The sequence below is a fragment of the Tachypleus tridentatus genome, chromosome 2 (assembly GCF_004210375.1).
Source record: "Tachypleus tridentatus isolate NWPU-2018 chromosome 2, ASM421037v1, whole genome shotgun sequence".
Classification (NCBI taxonomy): Eukaryota; Metazoa; Arthropoda; class Merostomata; order Xiphosura; family Limulidae; genus Tachypleus; species Tachypleus tridentatus.
This window is the reverse complement of record NC_134826.1, coordinates 54,266,649-54,287,508: the sequence shown is the minus strand read 5'-3', so window position 1 is coordinate 54,287,508 and position 20,860 is coordinate 54,266,649. Positions and strand designations below refer to the sequence as shown.

At 32.9% G+C, this 20,860-nt stretch overlaps 1 protein-coding gene across 1 annotated transcript in view; it reads left to right on the top strand.

Moving 5' to 3' along the window:
* Positions 1 to 8,581: 8,581 nt before the first annotated feature.
* The window catches only part of LOC143245501 (uncharacterized), a 31,027-nt gene continuing 18,748 nt past the window's right edge, over positions 8,582 to 20,860 (top strand). Inside the window, exons 1-2 of the mRNA XM_076491863.1 lie at positions 8,582 to 8,960; positions 18,770 to 18,917. Of these exons, the coding sequence (XP_076347978.1) occupies positions 8,870 to 8,960; positions 18,770 to 18,917 (239 nt within the window). The 5' untranslated portion in view covers positions 8,582 to 8,869. The remainder of the gene's footprint in view (positions 8,961 to 18,769; positions 18,918 to 20,860) is intronic.

The window sequence follows — 20,860 nt, the reverse complement described above, 5'->3', positions numbered from 1 at the left end:
TATCTTTCAACTTGGTGTAGGGGTGTCTTTAAACTTGATTGTCTACATGGTATCATTAAACTTCGATAGTGTCTTGATGGTGTTGTTTTAAACTTGAAATTTGTGGTGTCTTTAAACTTGGTTTAGATGAATATACTTGTTAAACTTGGTCAGATGATGCGATGACCTTTTAACAAGGTTGTGGAACGCGTAGCTCTTGAAACTTGAATTGTGGACGTGGATCTTTAAACTTGGTTAATCTAGATAGTTGTCTGACTAAACTTGTAGATTGTTAGATTGTGTTTGAAACTTGCAGTTGAATAATTTTTTAAACTTGCCTAGATGAGATCTTTAAACTATGGTGTGGTGATTTTATAAATTGATAGATCTTGTATCGTGTCTTTAAACTTGGTCTGGAATCGTGTCATTAAACTTGGTGAGGTGTAAATGGTTGTCTTTAAACTTATGTAGGTGGTGGTGTATCTTTTAAACGCATTAGTAGATGGTGAATTTAAACTTGGTCCTAGATGAACATCCTTAAACTTGTGGTCTAGATATGGTGTATTTAAACTTGGTATAGATGGTATCTTTAAACGTGGTCTAGATGGTGTCTTTAAACTTGGTCCTAAATGGTGTCTTTGAACATAGATCTACATCGTGATTTTTAAAGAAAGTGGTGAAGAAGGTGTTTTAAACTTGTTGTGGAATGGTGTCTTTTAAACGCTAGGTTTTAGATGGTGTCTTTAAACGTAGTCTAGATTGTTGTCTTTATACTTGGTGTAGAGGGTGTCATTAAATTTGGTGTTTTAAACTTTTTGGTCTAGATGGCGTCTTTAAACTCGGTTTTGGACGTTATTGACTTCGGTATGATGGTTGTTTTAAACTTTGGTGTTGTTTGGGGTTTTGAACGTTCTAGATGATGTCTTCGCTTGGTCTTCAGTATTTCATTAAACTTAGGTCTAATAGTTGTTTTCGCTTTTAAACTTAGATGGTTTTACTTGGTCAGATGATTGTCAAAAACGACGGAGTAGATAATCTTTAAACTTGATGTCGTTGGTGTCTTTGAAACTTGTTGTAGATGGTGTTTTTAAACCTGTTCCTGGGTAGTGTTTTGGCTTTGTCTAGATAGTGTTATTAAACTTAAGGTGTATATTGTGTTTTTAACTTTGTCCAGACAATTGTCTTTAAACTTGGTCCTAGATGGGGTCATTAAACATTTCTTAGACAGCAGTTAAGAAATGGATACAACAAAGACCGTGTATATATTCACAGCTGATATAACGTTATCTTCCTGCAGATCCTGTAGCGCTATATCTGCGAACTTTTATTTCTTAAATCTGTTATGGCATAACGCATGCACGGCTGCGTTCTTTGTTACTTCACTCATATGTCTTTCATTATCTTAAAGTTAAGCGATGGGTTTATCTTTGATCTGACAATATTTAATAAACACGTAATGTATGTCAATCAATTCACACGTTTTTCTCTCTCCTGATGCAGAAAGAATTTCGAGCCAGTGGAAACAGCGACATCGACAGACTTTGAAATTTAAATCATCGACAAAAAGAGAAGACCAAGACCTGAAAAATACCCTACTAACCACGAACAACTATTTACTGATCCTGCGATGATGTCCCTGGAGATGACTGTTTAAACAAAATAAATGAGTTTCTATCATACATAAAGTATCAAAAAATGTTATTTCAGTAGCCACGATAACAGATATCAAGCTTGGGGTAGTGTTTACCATTGAATTAACTATGCTAGAATTTTTGTTTCATGTAATCAGACGTGGGAGCAGCACTAATGCTGTAGTTGTATTCCTCTTTCCTAATAGAACTTCACTAACATCGAATCAAAGTTTGCTTGTATAGAAGATTAAATAATTTTGTGTTGTTTTCAAGTTGAATAGTAAAATAATAGAAGACGTAGATTTATTCCTGACATGAAAGGACCACGAAGAAGATTTATAAGGGACAATTTCAAACGAAACAGGAATTTGTCATCTTATATTATATTACGTCAACAGTAAACTTCTTGTATTTCCCAGAGTTTTTCCGATCAAAACTTTAATATTATAAAAACAACCTAAGCCAAGGAAACCAACAATCCCTCAAAGTTAGTAATTGTCAAATTAAGTGGAGACAAAAATGGATATACAACCGTGCATAATGGGTAACTATAATTAATAATTTAATGTATAATCATAAATAATTAGGGATAATCGTGTTTAATCATGGATAATTATAATAAATAAGAAGGATTTATATCACTGTCGTGCCTTTGCAGACGACTCATTTATAACTTACATTTAAAGCTTATCTATCCAACTATATTTGTTTAAACCTAAACAAACTCGTCTAAGGCTTACATATTCATGACTATGTGTGTTTCATACCTAAACAACGTCGTTTACAGGTTACATATTCGACCATGTTTCTTTCAACTCTAAACAAACTGATTTACCAAAATCTATCTCAGAACGGTTGTATGGGTATTAACACTTTTATTGATAAGCAGAGAACATCATTCACAACTTACATATTCGCCCATGTTTGTTTTAAACCAAAACAAACGACTGGTTTTAATTACTGGCCCCAATCACCAGCTCTTGGAGTATTCTTGTATAACCGACCAATCTTCAAATGTATCCACTGCCCTAAAGTATGTAACGCGATTTCGCAACAGCTAAGGGTTAAAACGTAGAAATAGGGTTACAGGGGCTTTACTATCGTATTATAAGATAGACGAAGATAAAACTTGTTTCTTTATCCTAGTAAGATAGGGACAATTAAACTACTCACTCAGTAAACGATAGGAAAAATTGCTTTCGTATCTTAGTCAGATAGAAACATCTTGGTAAGATGAAAACAGAAGTTTTGTTGGCGTTATATATATTAAAAAACAGAACTGTTAATATTTATATAGACATCTCAAAATAAACTTTCAACTTGCCTCTGTGGTCTCTACACTTGCACACAAACTCTGACTGTTGTAAATGTGGTTGTTTTAAATGCATTTACAGAAGCGTATACAGTTATGTTACTTGAAGTTAATACTATTGTATAATGTTAATAATAGTACTAAATATTCTTATAAAACCTCCCTAACACTGTGTATAAGCCGAGGTCTAGTAAATTAAATATTTCTGTACAAATCCTTGTCTGGTATGTTAAACATTCAGTGCATAACCCGAAATTAGTACTTTAAACATATGTCTACAAAACCCAAAATAGGGTGTTCTAAACATATGTCTACAAAACCCAAAATAGGGTGTTTTAAACATATGTATGAGAAGCTCGTTTGTGGTCTTTAGAATAACTGTTAAAATTAGTTTTTAATAATTTTAATTTGGTCGTAATAATAACAGGCGACGAAAGGTGGAGCACATAATACACAACTTAATAACCTACTGTAGTAACTAACCTATTTTAGTAATTAACCTAGTAGTAACTTATTGTAGTAACTAACTTACTGTATTAACTAATTTAATGTAGTACCTAATTTACTGTAGTAATTAACCTATTGCAGTAGCTAACGTACTGTAGTAACCAACCTACTGTAGTAACTAACCTATTTTAGTAACTAACTTACTGTATTAACTAATTTAATGTAGTACCCTAATTACTGTAGTAATTATTATTGAGTAACTAACTTACTGTAGTAACTAACTTGCTCTACTGTTCCTGGCTTTCTGTAGTAACGAACCTACTGTAGTAACTCATGTATTGTAGTAACTAACGTTCTCTACTGTTCCTGTCTTTCTGTAGTAACTCACCTCTTGTCGTTCCTAACTTACTCTATTGTTCCTGTGTTTCTGTAGTAACTAACGTTCTCTACTGTTCCTGTTTTTCTGTAGTAACTCACCTCTTGTAGTTCCTAACTTACTCTATTGTTCCTGTGTTTCTGTAGTAACTAATCTATTCTACTGTTCCTGTCTTCTATTATTTAATAGGATACAAAGACACGTTCTAGCATCAGTCGTAAATTGTACTCAGAATTAGTCCTTTATGCCAGTTTCCAGTAAATCTCACGATGTCCCGAGGTTAACGCACTTGTATAAATACTGATATAGTCACGCATTCTCTCGTGGTATATCTTATCATTACTGACTGATAACGTATAACACTCCCAGTTGATACTCTGCATTCTTGCATAATAGTGAAGAAAGACGAACTTATAACCAATGCTGTTATCTTCTGTTACTGGAACTTCTATAGACACTAAAGTAGAAATTGTCTGTATCAAAACTCTGAACACACAGTAACTTTTTATTCATTTATTTTTACTAACATGAGAAGATATTAAAATGATCGCAAAAGTCATATAATGCTTTTCAGACATTTCGATCTTTCTTAGCCCACGTAGTACAACAAAACTTTCAAAATCATTTATTTAGAATTATTTATTCATCTGTCTAAACAGGAGTTCAGCCTCATTCGTGTCTCTAAATAAAGATATTTTTGCTTTAACGACCTGGGAAATTAAAAACCGATCATGGCGAGAAGCGAACTTAGCCTAACGTAGCAGAAAATTACGTTCCTTTAATACAGAACTTTCACTAGACTAGAAAGAACATTGTTAGAGTTTCTATGGCAACAATTAACTTATACAACCAAGAAGGTATTTTCTTCAATGTAGATGTATTCTTGGAGAATGAGAAAAAAATTTTGGAGTGTTTGTTTACACTGAACATTTTAAGGCTTGTATCTGGGTCCATAAACAACAGTTCTATAGATCACTGTGTGAGACTAGTTTCATTAACTCCATTTTCATTCAATCTGACACAACGTACGTTTAACTGATATGTTAGGTGTAACATGTTTAACGGTTTAACAGAGATCTAATACGATTATATTATTATAGATATAAGTGTGGCATTTTAACGGCTTAACAATTCAGGTTTAGCATGTTTAATTCTATTATAGATATAAGTGTGGTATGTTTAACGGTTTAAAAAAGACCTAAGGTGTAACATGTTTAATATTACTACAGGTGTAAGTGTGACATGTTTAACGGTTTGACAAACAATTAAGGTGTAGCATGATTAATGTTATTATAGATATAAGTATGGCATATTTAACGGTTTAACAAAGAACTAAGGTGTAAAATTTTTAATGTTATTATAAATATAAGTGTGACATGTTTGACGGTTTAGAAAAGACCTAAGGTGTAGCATGTTTAATGTTATTATACATATAAGTGTGGCATGTTTAACGTTTTACAAAAACCAAAGTTAATATAATTTTATTAAAAATAATAACTGTACACGTCATCCTTTTAACTCTTAATATATTTATACATAAACAATACCAACTGTATACCACATCCTTCAAAGTGTTAATATAACTATATGTGCAATAACAACTGTATACGTCATCCTACTAACGGTTAATATAACTATATATAACAACTGCATACGCCATCCTTCTAACAGTAACAACTACTATATAAATCATCCTTCTAACAGTAACAATTACTATATAAGTCATCCTTCTAACAGTTAATATAACTAGATGTACAATAACAACCGTATACATGAGTCTACTAACAATTAATTTAACTTTATAAACAATAAAAGCTGTATACGTCATTCTTCTAACAGTTACTATAAGTATATGAACAATAATAACTCTAGGCGTCATTCTACTAACAGTTAATAAAACTACATATACAATAACAACTTTATATGTTATCCTACTAACAGTTATTACATCCATATGTAAAATAACAACTGTATACGTCATTTCATGACACTTAATATAACTACATAAACAACAACAAATCTATACGTCATCTTATTAAGGGTTAATATAACTACATAAATAATAACAGCTGTATACATCATCCTTCTAACAGTTATTATAACTACTTAAACAATAACAATTATCTACGTCATACTACTAACGGTTAATATAATTATATATACAATAACGACTGTATACATCATCTTACTAAAAGTTAATATAATTATATATACAATAACGACTGTATACATCATCTTACTAAAAGTTAATATAACAAAAAACAATAACTTCTGTATATGTCCATATTTTAATAGTAAATATAACTATATATACAGTAATAGCTATATACGTTATTCTGCTAACAGTTAATGTAACTATGTAAATTATAACAACTTTAAAGGTCATTCTTTTAACAGTTAATATAACTATATGTACCATAACAACTGTATATGCCATCCTACTTACAGTTAATATATCTATACATAAAATAGCTACTGTATATGCCATCCTACTGACAGTTAATGTACCAATATGTTCCATAACAACTGTGAACGTCATTTTGGCACGTCACAACCAAGTGTGTTAAGGTTTTCGACTCGTAATCAGTGTTTCACGGGTTCTATATCCATTCGCAACAAACATGCTCGCCATTTCAGCCGTAGGGGTGTTATAATGTGACTGTGAATCCCACTATTTGTTGGTAAAAGAGTTATCGGTAGGTGGTGATGACTAGCTCCCTCCATCTTGTCTTGTAGATAGCCCTTGAAGAGCTTTGCGCAGAATTCAAAACAAACGTCTTTCTCTCAACAGTTAATATAACTATATGTACAATAACAATTATATACGTGATCCTTCTAACACTTACTATAACTATATATACAAGAAAAATTGTATATGTCATTCCATTTTGGTTAATATAACTATATATACAATAACAATTATATACGTTATTCTACTGACGGTTAATATAACTATATAAACAATAACAAATGTATATGTCATTCTACTAACAGTTAATATAACGATATATAGAATAATAGCTGCATAGTACATTATTTTAACAGTTAATATATTTATATGTATAATAACAACTGTATACATTATTCCACTAACAGTGAAAATAACTATATGTACCATAATAACTATATACGTTATTATTATAATTATTAATACAACTATATATACAATAACAACTGTATACTCCAGTCTACTTATAGTTAATATAACTATATGTACATTAATAACTGTATACGCCTTTCTTTTAACAGTTAATATAACTATATATATACCATAACAACTGTATACGTCATCTTACTAACAGTTACTATAACTATATGTACAATAAAAACTGCTAAAACCTTTGTCTTTTCTAAAAGGCCAAGCCTTACCATCTTCGTTTAGTTACCCTTTAAGTCATTGGGTAAACCTTAAATGGTTATCTCTATGTTATAAACTGTTTTAGACACAGTTCCTTCTACGTACAGACTAATCCCACTCCATTTTATCGTGCAAGATGTAATTATTTCAGTCTGGTACGTAATACTGGTGAGTTGTAAAGGATCGCTCACCCTACATCACCTTCAACACGTTGAAGGGTGAAGGTAAACGTTGTGGTTGATCAGACATCATATTGACCCTTGTCTGACATGGCAAGATAGTTAAGGTGCTTAGTTAGAAATCTGAGGTTTGCGGGTTCGAATTTACGTCTCACCAATCATGGTTATCCCTTCAGTTGTGGGGACGTTATAACGTAACGGTGAATCCCACTATTTGTTGGTAAAAGAGTAGCCCAATAGTTGGAGGTGGGTGGTGATTACTCTCTGCCTCATGTAGCGAAATTCAAAGCTAGAGCTACTTTCACCAGCGAAACGTGCAGACTGAAGTGTCGTCTGTTTGTTGGAGACAACTAGAGATAATTTGACATTGTCTCCTTTCGGTGGTTAACATATTCATAATATCACCGATATAACTTCCAGAGTTATCCTACTTCCAAGGGTCATCACCTCTAAACTTGCACTTATATAAATTTGAATATACTTGTAATTTGACACTTTAAGATAAATAAGTGGTGGTTTTTACCATAAAATGCCTTTCTAAGGTTTTATCACTCTTTTTAAAATTTCAGAAGATTTCATAGATTAGTTATTTCTAATCACCAAAAGTGTTGGGAAAGGCTCCTCTCACGATATAAAGAAAACTAACATCCACGAGCCAACTGAACTCAGGCTTTCAACTTGGAAAGTGGACATCAAAGGAAATATTCCGAACTTTGGAAGTAAGTTCTAAGATCTCTCAGAGAGCATGCTGGTTCCATAATCACCGACAGGAAGATGGCATTATAGCTAAATGGTGTTGCGTGCAAATCGAGTTATGCGGCAGGATGTTGAAAACCGACAGCCCATTTCCTCTGCACTCAACGTGGGCTACAATAAAAGGCATCATTCGATTTCAGAAAATGGAATAAAATATGAGTAGTGACTTTGTGGATATGTTAATATTTTCAGTTCTTAAAGCTATTTATATTTTTTTATGCTTTATTTATACAGGTAAGGACAGTTGCTACATCAAGTTACTAACACTGTAATACTTCATAGACTCTGCCTTATTAAACAGCAGGTTTTTAGAAAGTCATGTAATAGTAACTTCCGCCGTGATGATAATTCCTGTACAATTGTTTGATGTGCAGTACAAGTATGTCCTAAGGAGAAACCAAATTAATCCAACAAGGGGCGCCACAAAATGGCGCTCGTGTACATAGCCACAAAGAGTAACTGCGGAGTTCCTAACCCTACTTATCGATCATAAAACGTACCGTGTGCGACGTGACGTGAACTATATAAGTCACTACACTGTAGCCAAACACGAAGCAAACGTCAGATCACCAGCTGCTTAGCGCTAAGCGGTTCTCTCACTCTTTCAAAACCAAGTGAGCAAAGGTAATGAACAGAGGACTTGTGGTCTTGGACGAACGTAACAAGTGTTTTAGGCCATCGCTGATTGTCTGAATAGTTATTGAAGTATTCTGTATAAAAATAAAATAGTTGTGTCAAATATTAGTCAAACTTCTTCATACAAACGTCCCAGTTATTTTCGTATCCATGCGTGATGAACTGGTTATTTTTAAAGAGTAGATATTTTCAATAATGGTTATATCGACAAGTGTCGATATGAGACTACCTGCCAGAAGAGATGTCCGGACTTTGTACGTCTTTCTACTGTCAGTACACGTTACAGGTAAGGTCACAATATCTAACTTAATAGCAACAACCCATCCGAAGGTTCATTTCAAGACAGAGATTGAACCATATTTGTTAAATTGACGATATTCGTAAACATTTTTTATCTGTCGTTGTTTCAAAATCACAAACACTTGCAGAGCTGTTACTTGAGTGACGTCATACATGGTGTTACAGAGTTTTGTACCGAGTATATTTGTATTACATGCTAAGTTAGGTTGTTTTACGTGTTCTAATAACCACGTTACCGTAACATACGTTAGAAGACACATGTATATCTTACTGACCAAACTACTGTAATAAATATTATACCGTGTTGTGTCTGTTGTAGTAATAACGTTTCTTGTAATACATTATACGGCGTTATGTCTGTTGTAGTAATAACATTTCTTGTAATACACATTATACGGTGTTGTGTCTGTTATAGTAATAACGTTTCTTGTAATAGACGTTAAACGGTGTTGTGTCTGTTGTAGTAATAACGTTTCTTGTAACACACATGATACCGTGTTGTGTCTGTCGTAGTGATAACGTTTCTTGTAACACACATAATACCGTGTTGTGTCTGTTGTAGTAATAACGTTTCTTGTAACACACATAATACCGTGTTGTGTCTGTTGTAGTAATAACGTTTCTTGTAATACACATTATACGGCGTTATGCCTGTTGTAGTAATAACATTTCTTGTAATACACATTATACGGTGTTGTGTCTGTTATAGTAATAACGTTTCTTGTAATAGACGTTAAACGGTGTTGTTTCTGTTGTAGTAATAACGTTTCTTGTAACACACATAATACCGTGTTGTGTCTGTTGTAGTAATAACGTTTCTTGTAACAAAAATAATACCGTGTTGTGTCTGTTGTAGTAATAACGTTTCTTGTAACAAAAATAATACCGTGTTGTGTCTGTTGTAGTAATAACGTTTCTTGTAACACACATAATACCGTGTTGTGTCTGTTGTAGTAATAACGTTTCTTGTAACACACATAATACCGTGTTGTGTCTGTTGTAGTAATAACGTTTCTTGTAACAAAAATAATACCGTGTTGTGTCTCTGGTAGTAATACACGTTATACGTCTGTAACTTCTGGTTGTTATAAAACATCTTTTGAATAAAACTTTAAATTTTAGGTTTTGAAAACAAACTAAATTCTTCAAGTCCTGCAATTGTAATTATTACAGAAACAACGTGTAGTGTTTAAATGTACAGTAGCAAGGACTATTTCCCACAACAGACACTTGTGTTTACATTGTTTAAGCACAGATAGCCACCTGTATAGCCATACGATTAACAACAATTTTATGAGTTAATTCACTTTGATTTGAAGTTAATTAAGCCTACATTTTCCGTAATTACCTGATATTAACATGTTGAAGTAAGCTCTTAAATAGATTTTCTTGTAAGAGTAAAATTCTATTTTAAAGCATAAATTTCACGTAAAACGTCATTGCGTAATTCAGTCGTGATAGGAAACTGTATTCCACAAGGTATTTAACGTACAAATGTATTTAGCCTTTAAAAACATAAATGACCACGAAAGAGATATGTCGCTCTAAATATACATCAATGGTGTTTTTGTGTCTGTTAATACACTTGACCATCTGTACACATTTCAAAATAATAATAATCTGATAGCAAGATGTCATAAATCAATCTCAGTTCTGCTTCCTTCCGGCAGTCAACCCTTAAAGGACTTCCGTTAGAGACAAATCAAATTTACTGGGTGGATATTTTTAGCGTTTTATTGGTTGAATAGAGGTTCTGGTGGTTAAAAGGTATGCAAGAGTGAAAAGACATCAGAGCGAAGAAAATTCTACAAAAATAACAATAGTATTGTTAACTATTATACGAAATAAACACCATGGTAGATGTTACGGTGAATTATCATAGCAGTATAACAATTTTATCAGGTAAATATTACAATCCATTATCATAGCACTGTAACAATGTTTTTATTAATTATTTCATAAGTACTACAATGAATTATTACATAACCTGGGCACACTCACCTTCATTACTCAAACGTTTGAAGCTGTAAATCTGTCTAAACGTTTCTGATAACCGTGTCATTTTCTTTGTTTCATTATTTAAAATACAATGTAAACATGTTTCTAACAGATACAGTCCATATATATATTATTATTGTTTGTTTATGTATTTCTGAGAAAAGCCACCTTAGATTCTGTGTCCACCACAGGGGAATCGAGCCCCAGATTTTAGCGTTGTAACTTGACTCTACCACTGAAATGTCATGTTTTCTAACACACATGTTACAGATACAGTGTGGATAAGATGTTAATATCATTTATTCTTCTTAAAAACGCTTCGTACGTAATAGACACAAGACTATTAAAAATTATGAATTTTAAAATGAAGTAAGGTTTGGTTTGAATTTCGTGCAAGGATACACGAGGGCTATCTGCACTAGCTGTCCCTAATTTGGCAGTGTAAGACTAGAGGGAAAGCAGCTAGTCGTCACCAACCACCTCGTGGGCTACTCCTTTACCAACAAATAGTTGGGTTGACCGTCACATTATGACGCCCTCACGGCTGAAAGGGCGAGCATGTTTGGCGTGACTGGGATTCGAACCCGCGACTCTCGGATTACGAGTCGATTTCCTTAACCACCTGTCCATATCGGCCCCATGAAGTAAGGATCCTGCTATCAAACGTAATGAAATAAAAATTAAAACCCTAATCAAATATATATATAATTTAGTCCCCGTTTGGCAGCTTTTTACATTTATCTTTAGGCTAAAGCAATCATTGAATGTTATAAATTTATGATTATGGTATTAATTCTTGTTCTACCACGTTCTATAGCAGTATCGCTACTTTATTTTAAATTTCACATTTTTTTAAAAATAATCTTCTAAAATGTATACTTTAAAAACTGTCGCGTGTCCGTCTATCGAAATATAACGCTATTTGTTGTGTTGAATTGGACTGAAAAAAATATTTGGTACGTGCATGATAAGTTTACAATTTAAATTATCCCTGCATATACACATGGATTTCTTTCGAAATATCGAGATCAGGAATCAACATATCAGTCAAGAAACCTGGAGAAATCTTGTAGCAATAGTCCAAGCTGTCTAGGCGCTAGCCCCGCTGACGTGATAGTGGTAGATAGTGGACGAAAAAGTTGCTGATTTTGAAATTTTTAAATCGTTGTGTTGGAAATGCTACCGATCTTTTTCAGCATATTATTTGTACGTATGCGTCTAATACATCGTAACCAATACAATGGTTGTTTTGTTTGCTTAGGAATACGGTTGGGTGTTTTATTCGGCTCCTGTATAATTTTTAATCCTTATCGATCCCTACTTATACGTACTACCCTTACTGAAGATAGCGGACACAGTGTAGTTCAAATATTATTATTTTTCTTGAAAACACATTAGGAACTTGTTAAAATATGTAAATTTAAAACATATAACAGGCCTAAGACTAATATCATATGCAAAGTATAGCCAGTTACAGTCAAGCTATACCAGCATGTTGTAACAAACGATTTGTGTAAATAGTCCTTCGGTCAATATTAAATTTGTTGTGTCACAGCTTGGGAACACAGTGTGGTTGGAAAACTTTTATAGACTTTTTTCTAGATAAAATAGTCTGATAAATCGAATAGAAAATGCAGTTTTAAGAATATTATGTCCTCTCAATAACGTGTTATGACTACAACAATTAATATTATATTTTTTTCCTTATGTTAATTCTCTTTGAATTTATACAGCGTATAAAGTAGAAACTAATTAATTTACTTCTAATTAAGTAATTACAAATAATATTACCCTGGTCTTACCCCATCTAACGAGCCAGTCTTTCCGACGGCATAACCTTTACCCCTGGTTAATGCTCTCGGTCATAAATGTTAATTATAGTTTAGAACGAACTGTGAAACATCCTAACCTACACGCAGGTCTATACTGGTAGTTCAAGTGGCAGAGCCGTATGTCTGCGGACGTACAAAACTAGAAACCGAGTTTCGATGCCCGTAGGGGGCATTGCACAGATAACCCTTTGCGTAGCTTTGTGCTTAATTACAAACAAACTGCTCATTTCTTCATTGACTATGCAAAACGAAACTTTAATCACATTAAAACTTTATTATAGAGGACGCGTTGTATTAAACCATACACTACTATCATTATATCTAAATCTCTTAAGAAGAAAAAACGAATAATAATCATAAGAGAAGTAGAAAGAAAAGTTTTAATATGCTTAATGTAGGAAACCAATCTGTTAATATTTGAGTAGAGCTTCGAAAGATGAAAATAAAAATAAAAAACTTTTTTATCATTTAATAGGGAAAATGTGAACACTATGAAATTAGCCTAAATACTAGCTGGTCAAAAGTTTAAGGCCATACTGAAACGAAGCGTTAATCGGTAAACACGTAACGAAATTTAGACATTTGTGTTTAAGCATTAGCGTTATCAACATCTCCCACTGACATCTCCTGTGTTACATTGGGTAAAAACATGGCAAAGGCTAAAATGTTGACAGAGTTTGAACGTGGAAGAATTGTCGAGCTGCAAAAGCAAGGTCTCAGTGTGCCATCGCTGGTGAGATTGGGCGTAGTAAAACTGCTGCTGCAAATTTCTTAAAAGACCCTGAAGAGACGGAACGAAAATTTCAAGTGGTCGGCCCAAGAAATTTTGCCGGCGTTGAGTGGGAGGATTCGACGGGTTGTCCGGCAAGACACCAGCCGATCGTCGAACTAGATTAAGGCCCTTACGGACGCAGAATGCAGCTCAAGAACGATAAGACGGCATCTACGAGAGAAAGGCTTTAAAAACCGTAAACGTCTTCAAAGGCCACGCCTCCTTCCACACCACGAAACAGCTCGGTTAAACATTGTTGAGAAGCACCAAACATGGGACGTAGAAAAGTGGAAAAAGGTTTTGTTCTCTGATGAGAAAAAAATTTAACCTGGATGGTCCAGATGGCTTCCAACGTTACTGGCACGATAAGAATATCCCACCGGAAACATTTTCTACACGACACAGTGGAGGAAGTTCCATCATGATCTGGGGTGCTTTCTCCTTCCATGGAACAATGGAGCTTCAGGTTATACAGGGACGTCAAACAGCAGCTGGCTACATTGGCATGTTGGAGAGAGCATCTTATTGACTAAAGGCCCTCGCTTGTGTGGAAATGACTGGATCTTTCAGAAGAACAACGCTGCAATCCACAATGCCCGCAGGAGAAAGGACGTTTTCATGGCGAATAACGTGATTCTTTTGGACCATCCAATGTGTTCACCCGAACTGAACCCCATTGAAAATGTTTGGGGACATATAGACCAGGGAGTCTATAGAAATAGATGTCAATTCCAAACAGTGCATGATCTTCGTGAAGCCATCTTCTCCACTTGGAATAACATTCCAGCCAGCCTTCTGCAAACGCTTATATCGACCATGCCAAAGCGACTGTTTGAAGTTATTCACAATAACGGCCGTGCAACTCACTACTGAGACCTCTTGTTGGGCATTTCCTACCCTGTTTAGGACTTCTTTTTGGTATGGCCTTAAGCTTTTGATCAGCTATTATTTAGGCTAATTTCATAGTGTTCACATTTTCCTATTAAATGCTAAAACGTTTTTTTATTATTCCCTTTTCTTATCTTCATCTTTCGAAGCTCTACTCAAATAAGTGATTGAGTCTAACAACGCAAAATGCATATTTTGTTTTTTATGTTCATTGGCCTTAAGATTTTGGCCAGATGTATATCTAGAAATTACAAGCCTGTTTTACTTGTGTGCTGAGAAAAGTTTTAGAGACTCTGATAAAAAAGTGTGATAAGTTTATTTAATAAAATCCGATTTTATGATACAAGTCCATTGTGGATTTGCTAACTCTATTAAATTTCTTATCAAGTTGTTACTTGGTATTTCTGCTGTGCTTAGACTTTAGACTTTCAACAAAATCTAGATGATGTTATTAAACAGAAAAGTCACTTTAATAAGAATTAATTAATTGCATTTTATTGCTTGAATTAGCAAAGAAATAGGCTATTATTGATGGAGTCAACTTCTACTCTTGTTACAAGTAGAATTATTAAGTTATCTTAGAATTTAGTATTGGGATCTTTATTTTTCTTTGATTCTTTTTTGAATTTCGTTTTATCTCCCTAGCGTGTTGTCTTCGCTAGTCTACCCTAATTTTGAAACGATATATTCGAGAGAATACGGCTATTCATCAATAACCATAGGCAGGTCTTGGGTTACTCATTACACAGAAATAATGAAATTAACTGTCATATTGTAATATTCCCACAAACGAGAAAGGAAATGGGATTTGAATCTGTCACCCTAAGACTGCGAGTCAGTGTCGTAACCATTAAGCCTTGTCCTTCTTATTTCCACTGATTATATCAGAAATATTAAGTTCCTCTGGGTCAGGATGTTGTTATATAACACAGTGACATGGATCAGTCGGTAAGTTGAAGAATCAACTAAATTAATACAGGTGAGAGATAGTTGTCACTCACATCAGATGTTTTATAAATAGTCAATCTGGGAATACTGGGGTTAAGTCACTCAAAACTTTAAGTTACTGCTGGGTTTAAAGTGATGAAGATAGCTGATTTTTATAATGTAACTACAGACACATCCTGAGCAAAGGCATGAAAGAAACCATCTCAGAACAAATAACTAGTTAGATATATAGCCTTATTGGAAAAGGTTCAGAGAAAGGCTAAAAGAGAGAGAAAAGGTTAGGTTATAGGTAAAGGTGCCTGAACAGGTAAAGAGTAATGCTATTGTTTACATTTGGTCTGCCAGATCGACAAGATAGATGTTTGATTTTTATTTGGAATCTGAATATAATTCAAATAGAGGATACTGGTTTAAGATTTAAAAAAAAATGTTATGCTTTACTTAACGTGTTTATTTTTCTCGTACGATTGGCTAATAACACGTCGTTCTATTGGCACAAGTGAAGGCCAGTACTTTATAAGAGTTTAGAGAAATCAATAAATTGATAGTTCAAAATATTTACTTCTCTTAATATTGAAAACATTCTTGAAGGACTATACAGTTCCTTTTGTTTGTATATCATGTTTTAACTGAACTCAAATAACAAACTGATTACATGACCCTCACTAATCACTACATAATAAGATCCTAAATAACAATTATTTCATTAACATTGTGATGACGGCAAGTTTAGTGTCTCTCATAATCTCTTATAATCACTAATGTCTACACATGAATCATTAGGATAATGATATTTTATAACCATTAATTTCTACACATGTGTCATTACGATAATCATGTTTTATGACTAGATATCTCTTTACATGTAACATTAGTATAATGATGTTTTATAAGTATTAATAGTTACACATGTATCATTAGAATAATGGTGTTTTATAACCACATAAATTATTAAGATAATGATAGTTTATAACCACTAATATCTAAACATTTATGGTTAGGATAATCATGTTTAATCACCACAAAGGTCTACACATCTATCATCAGGAAAATGTTTTGTAACTACTAAAAAGCTACACATATACCAATAAAATAATCATGTTTTATAACCGCTAATGTCTACACATCCATCATGAGAATTATGGTGCTTTATAATAGCTAATGTCTACAGATGTATCACTAAAATAATGATGTTTTATAACCACAAGGTCTACTCATGTATCATTAATGATCTATTATTTCCACTGATGTCTACACAGTTCTTCAAAGAAAATAAGTGTTTTATAACCACTAATGTCTACACATGTATCATTAGAATAATGATATTTTATAACCACTAATTTCTACACATGTGTCATTAGGATAATGATGTTTTACAACTACTAATGTTTACACATATATCAGTAGCATAATGGTGTTTTATATCCACTAATATCTTCACTTCAATCATTAGGATAATGATGTTTTATAAAAACTAATGTCCACACATGTATCATTAGCATAATAATGTTTTAAAACCACAAATACATATACATATAACATTAGAATAATGATGGTTAATAATCACTAATGTCTACACATGTAAAGTTCGAATAATGTTATTTCATAACTACTGGTATTTACACATGTATCGTTAGGATAATGACGTTTTATAATCTCTAATCTCTAGACTTGTATCATCAGGATAATGATGTTTTATAACCATCAATATCTGAATACGTATCATTAGGATAATAATGTTTTAAAACCACTAATTTTTACATGTATCTTTAGGGTAATGATGTTTTATAACCACTGATATATACACATATATCGTCAGTATAATGATGTTTTATAACTAGTGCCTACACATACGTCATTAGGATAATGATGTTTCATAATAACTAATGTCTACAAATGTATCGTTAGAATAATAGTGTTTTATAACCACTAATGTGTACACCTGTATCACTACGATAATGAATTTTTATATACACTAATGTCTTCTCTCTTATTATATGGATTCATGTGCCATAACCCCTAATGTCTACACGTCTATTATTAGGATCATGATATTTTATAACCACGACCTCCTACTCATGTATCATTGGGATGATGATGTTTTATAATAACTAATGTCTGCACATGTATCACTAAAATAATGATGTTTCATCACTACTTAGGTCTACATATATATCATTAGGATAATGATGTTTTATTTTCATTAATGTCTACATATGTATCTCTTCGATATTGATGTTTTATAACAATTAATGTCTACACATGTATCATTAGGATAATGATATTTTATAATCACTCATGAATACAGATGTATCATTAGGATAAAGATGTTTTATAACCACTATTATCTACACTTGTATCACTTGGATAATGATGTTTTCTAACCACTAATCTCTACCCAATTATTACATGGAAATAATGTTTTATAACCTCCAATTTCAACACATGTGTCGTTAGGATAATGACGTTTTATAAGCTCTAATCTCTACATATGTATCATTAGGATAACAATATTTTATAACCAGTAATGTCTACACATATATCATTACCGTTATGGTGTTTTATTACCACTAATATCCTTACATGTATCATTAGAACAATGATGTTTTGTGACCACTAATGTCTGCAAATGTATCATTAGGATAATGATGTTTTATATCCACTTATATTTACGCATCCATCATTGAAATAATGATGTTTTATAACCAGTATTGTCCACACATGTATTATTAGGATAATTATATTCTTATCCACTATTCTCTATGCATGTTTCATCAGGATAATGTTGTTTTATAACCACTAAGGTCTACACATGTATCATTAGGATTATGTATGATGTTTGATATCCAATAATGTCTACAGAAGTGTCATTAGGTTACCTTGATATATTGCCACCAATATATATACGTGTATTATTAGGGTTACTGTGTTGTATAACTCTGATGTCTACACGTGTTACATTAGGGTTACGTTGGTTTATAAACACTGATGTCTACATTTGTATCATTAGGGTTAAGGTTTTGTATAGACACTGATATCTACACGTGTAACATTAGGGATACGGTGGTTTATATACCGTGACGTCTACGCGTGTAACATTAGGGTTACGGTGGTTTATAAACACTGATGTCTACATTTGTATCATTAGGGTTACGGTAGTTTATAAACACTGGCATCTACACGTGTAACATTAGGGTTACGGTGGTTTATAAACACTGACATCTACATGTGTAATATTAGGGTTACGGTGGTTTATAAACACTGACGTCTACATGTGTAATATTAGAGTTATGGTGGTTTATAAATACTGGCGGTTACTCGTATATCATTAGATAATTATGTTTTACGTTCCTGCAGCTTCGTACAGATGTCAATTTCCAATCAGATGGACGGGTCTGTGGTTTCAAAAAGGACTTGAATCTCCGATCAGGATTGAGGGTGACAAGTTTTCCTGGAGAGGAAAGTGTGTTGATTCTGAAGGAGCTTTGTTTTTAATCGATGACAGGTAGGTTTAATACTCCAAGCCTCCGGTTAATCAAATTAGAAAACTAAATCTATATGTAAACTTATCGGTGTACAGGGTTCAACTTGTGACTTCAAATACATCACCGTAACCGGGGTAAAAAGATACAATAAAACCCGGATAAAAACATACAATAAACTACTGAAATGTTCTATATTTCAACAATGGTCACCCACGGAGGTTGTTTGAATTATTGAAAATTAGACTGGAACTCAAGTCTCTTTTATTCAGAATTCTGTATGTAAACATTTGCATGTTAAGATGTTGATCAAGACATAATATTTAACAGTATTCTATTTTATTATTTTTGTATGACAAAGTGTACACTGGCTTATTTGAGTTGAACTTAGGTTTTCCTAGTTTTAGAAAAACTTCATATGGCATTTGTAGATATCGTGTTTCGGTTTTACCACATTGTTTACTTTAAGTATTACATATAATTGATAGACTCATAAATAAATAAGAGAGGCCTAATTTTGATATTTCCAAGTTTATTGAAGACTGTGTTTATTTCTAAGTGTCATGCGAATGTCCCTTAATTGTTTCAACTGAATTTTTTCTTCAATGTGACAAATCACTGTAAATGGAATAAGCTATCACAAGTCTTAATATCAGAGAAACTGGCTTCGACACGTACGTACACCATCTTGAGACTCGGTCTTCAACGTGAGACTTCTATCGGTTTGTTCCGTTTACTATGGTTCTTTCACTAATTTCTAGATACGACATTGTGTTCATTTAGTTTATTTCGTTAGACACTCCCATACAAGTGAAGACAGTTTCCTTAATGTTGGGTATACAGATGGTGTGTTTGGTATGAGAAACCGTCAGATTGTCATTAGAACACACAAATTGATCCTAGATAGAAAATATCCAAATTGGATCTATTCCGAACACTAAATATTCACGTTGATAAAACAACAGCAGGATCTCAATCAAGAACTAGAGCACGTATGAAGGTCATGAACCTGGCTTGGTGTGTCGTTAGAAGACAAAATGTGATCTTTACTTTCCATGTTCGTTCAGATTACCAGCTAGGTGTGTGAATCGTGTTTCTTATATTATAAATAATAATGTTATACTTTATAGTACAAGTTCATTAGATGAGTTTACTTTCATTTTCAAAGGTTAAAGAAGTGTTTTATGTAGAGTAAATACATTACTATAAGAAAGGTAAGTACCTTTTTCATGTATGGTAAGTACCTTATTTTATGTAGGTTAGTACATTTAGTATAGTAAGTACCTTATTTTATGTATGGTAAGTATCTTATTTCATGTACGGTAAGTACCTTATTTTATGTATGTTAAGTACCTTATTTTATGTGTAGTAAGTACCTTATTTTATGTATGATAAGTACCTTATTTCATGTGTGGAAAGTACCTTATTTTATATACGATAAGTACCTTATTTTAGGTAGAAACTGAAACACGTGGTATACTAACTGGCATATTTCTCAGGACGTTAAAGAAACTTAAATCTTAACCATCGTTGTTGAATTCGATTGATCGTTCAGACAGCCTAACGTTTGAGTTCAATAGCTTGAAGGCAAGACGTGTAGTATGATATTGCATTTGATCTGTAACAGTCTAATAGGAACATAGTAACGAATATTAATCGTTATGTATAAAATAACAGAAAATTGTTAAATAGTCGTTAACTGAAAATATGAACTTCCTCAAACTAAAACTATACTTATATCCTAGTTTTTACTAAGTTAAAAACTTCTTCATTACGCAAATCTATCATTGTTTTTACTAAGTTACAACTTCTTCCTCACGTATTTCAAACCTAATTTTACTAAGTTATAACTTCCTTACGTACTTCAAACCTAAGGTAGTTCTATACTAATTTTTACTGAGCTATAACTTCTTGTTGACGTAGTTTTATCCCAATTTTTATTGAGTTATAACTTCCTCACGCAGTT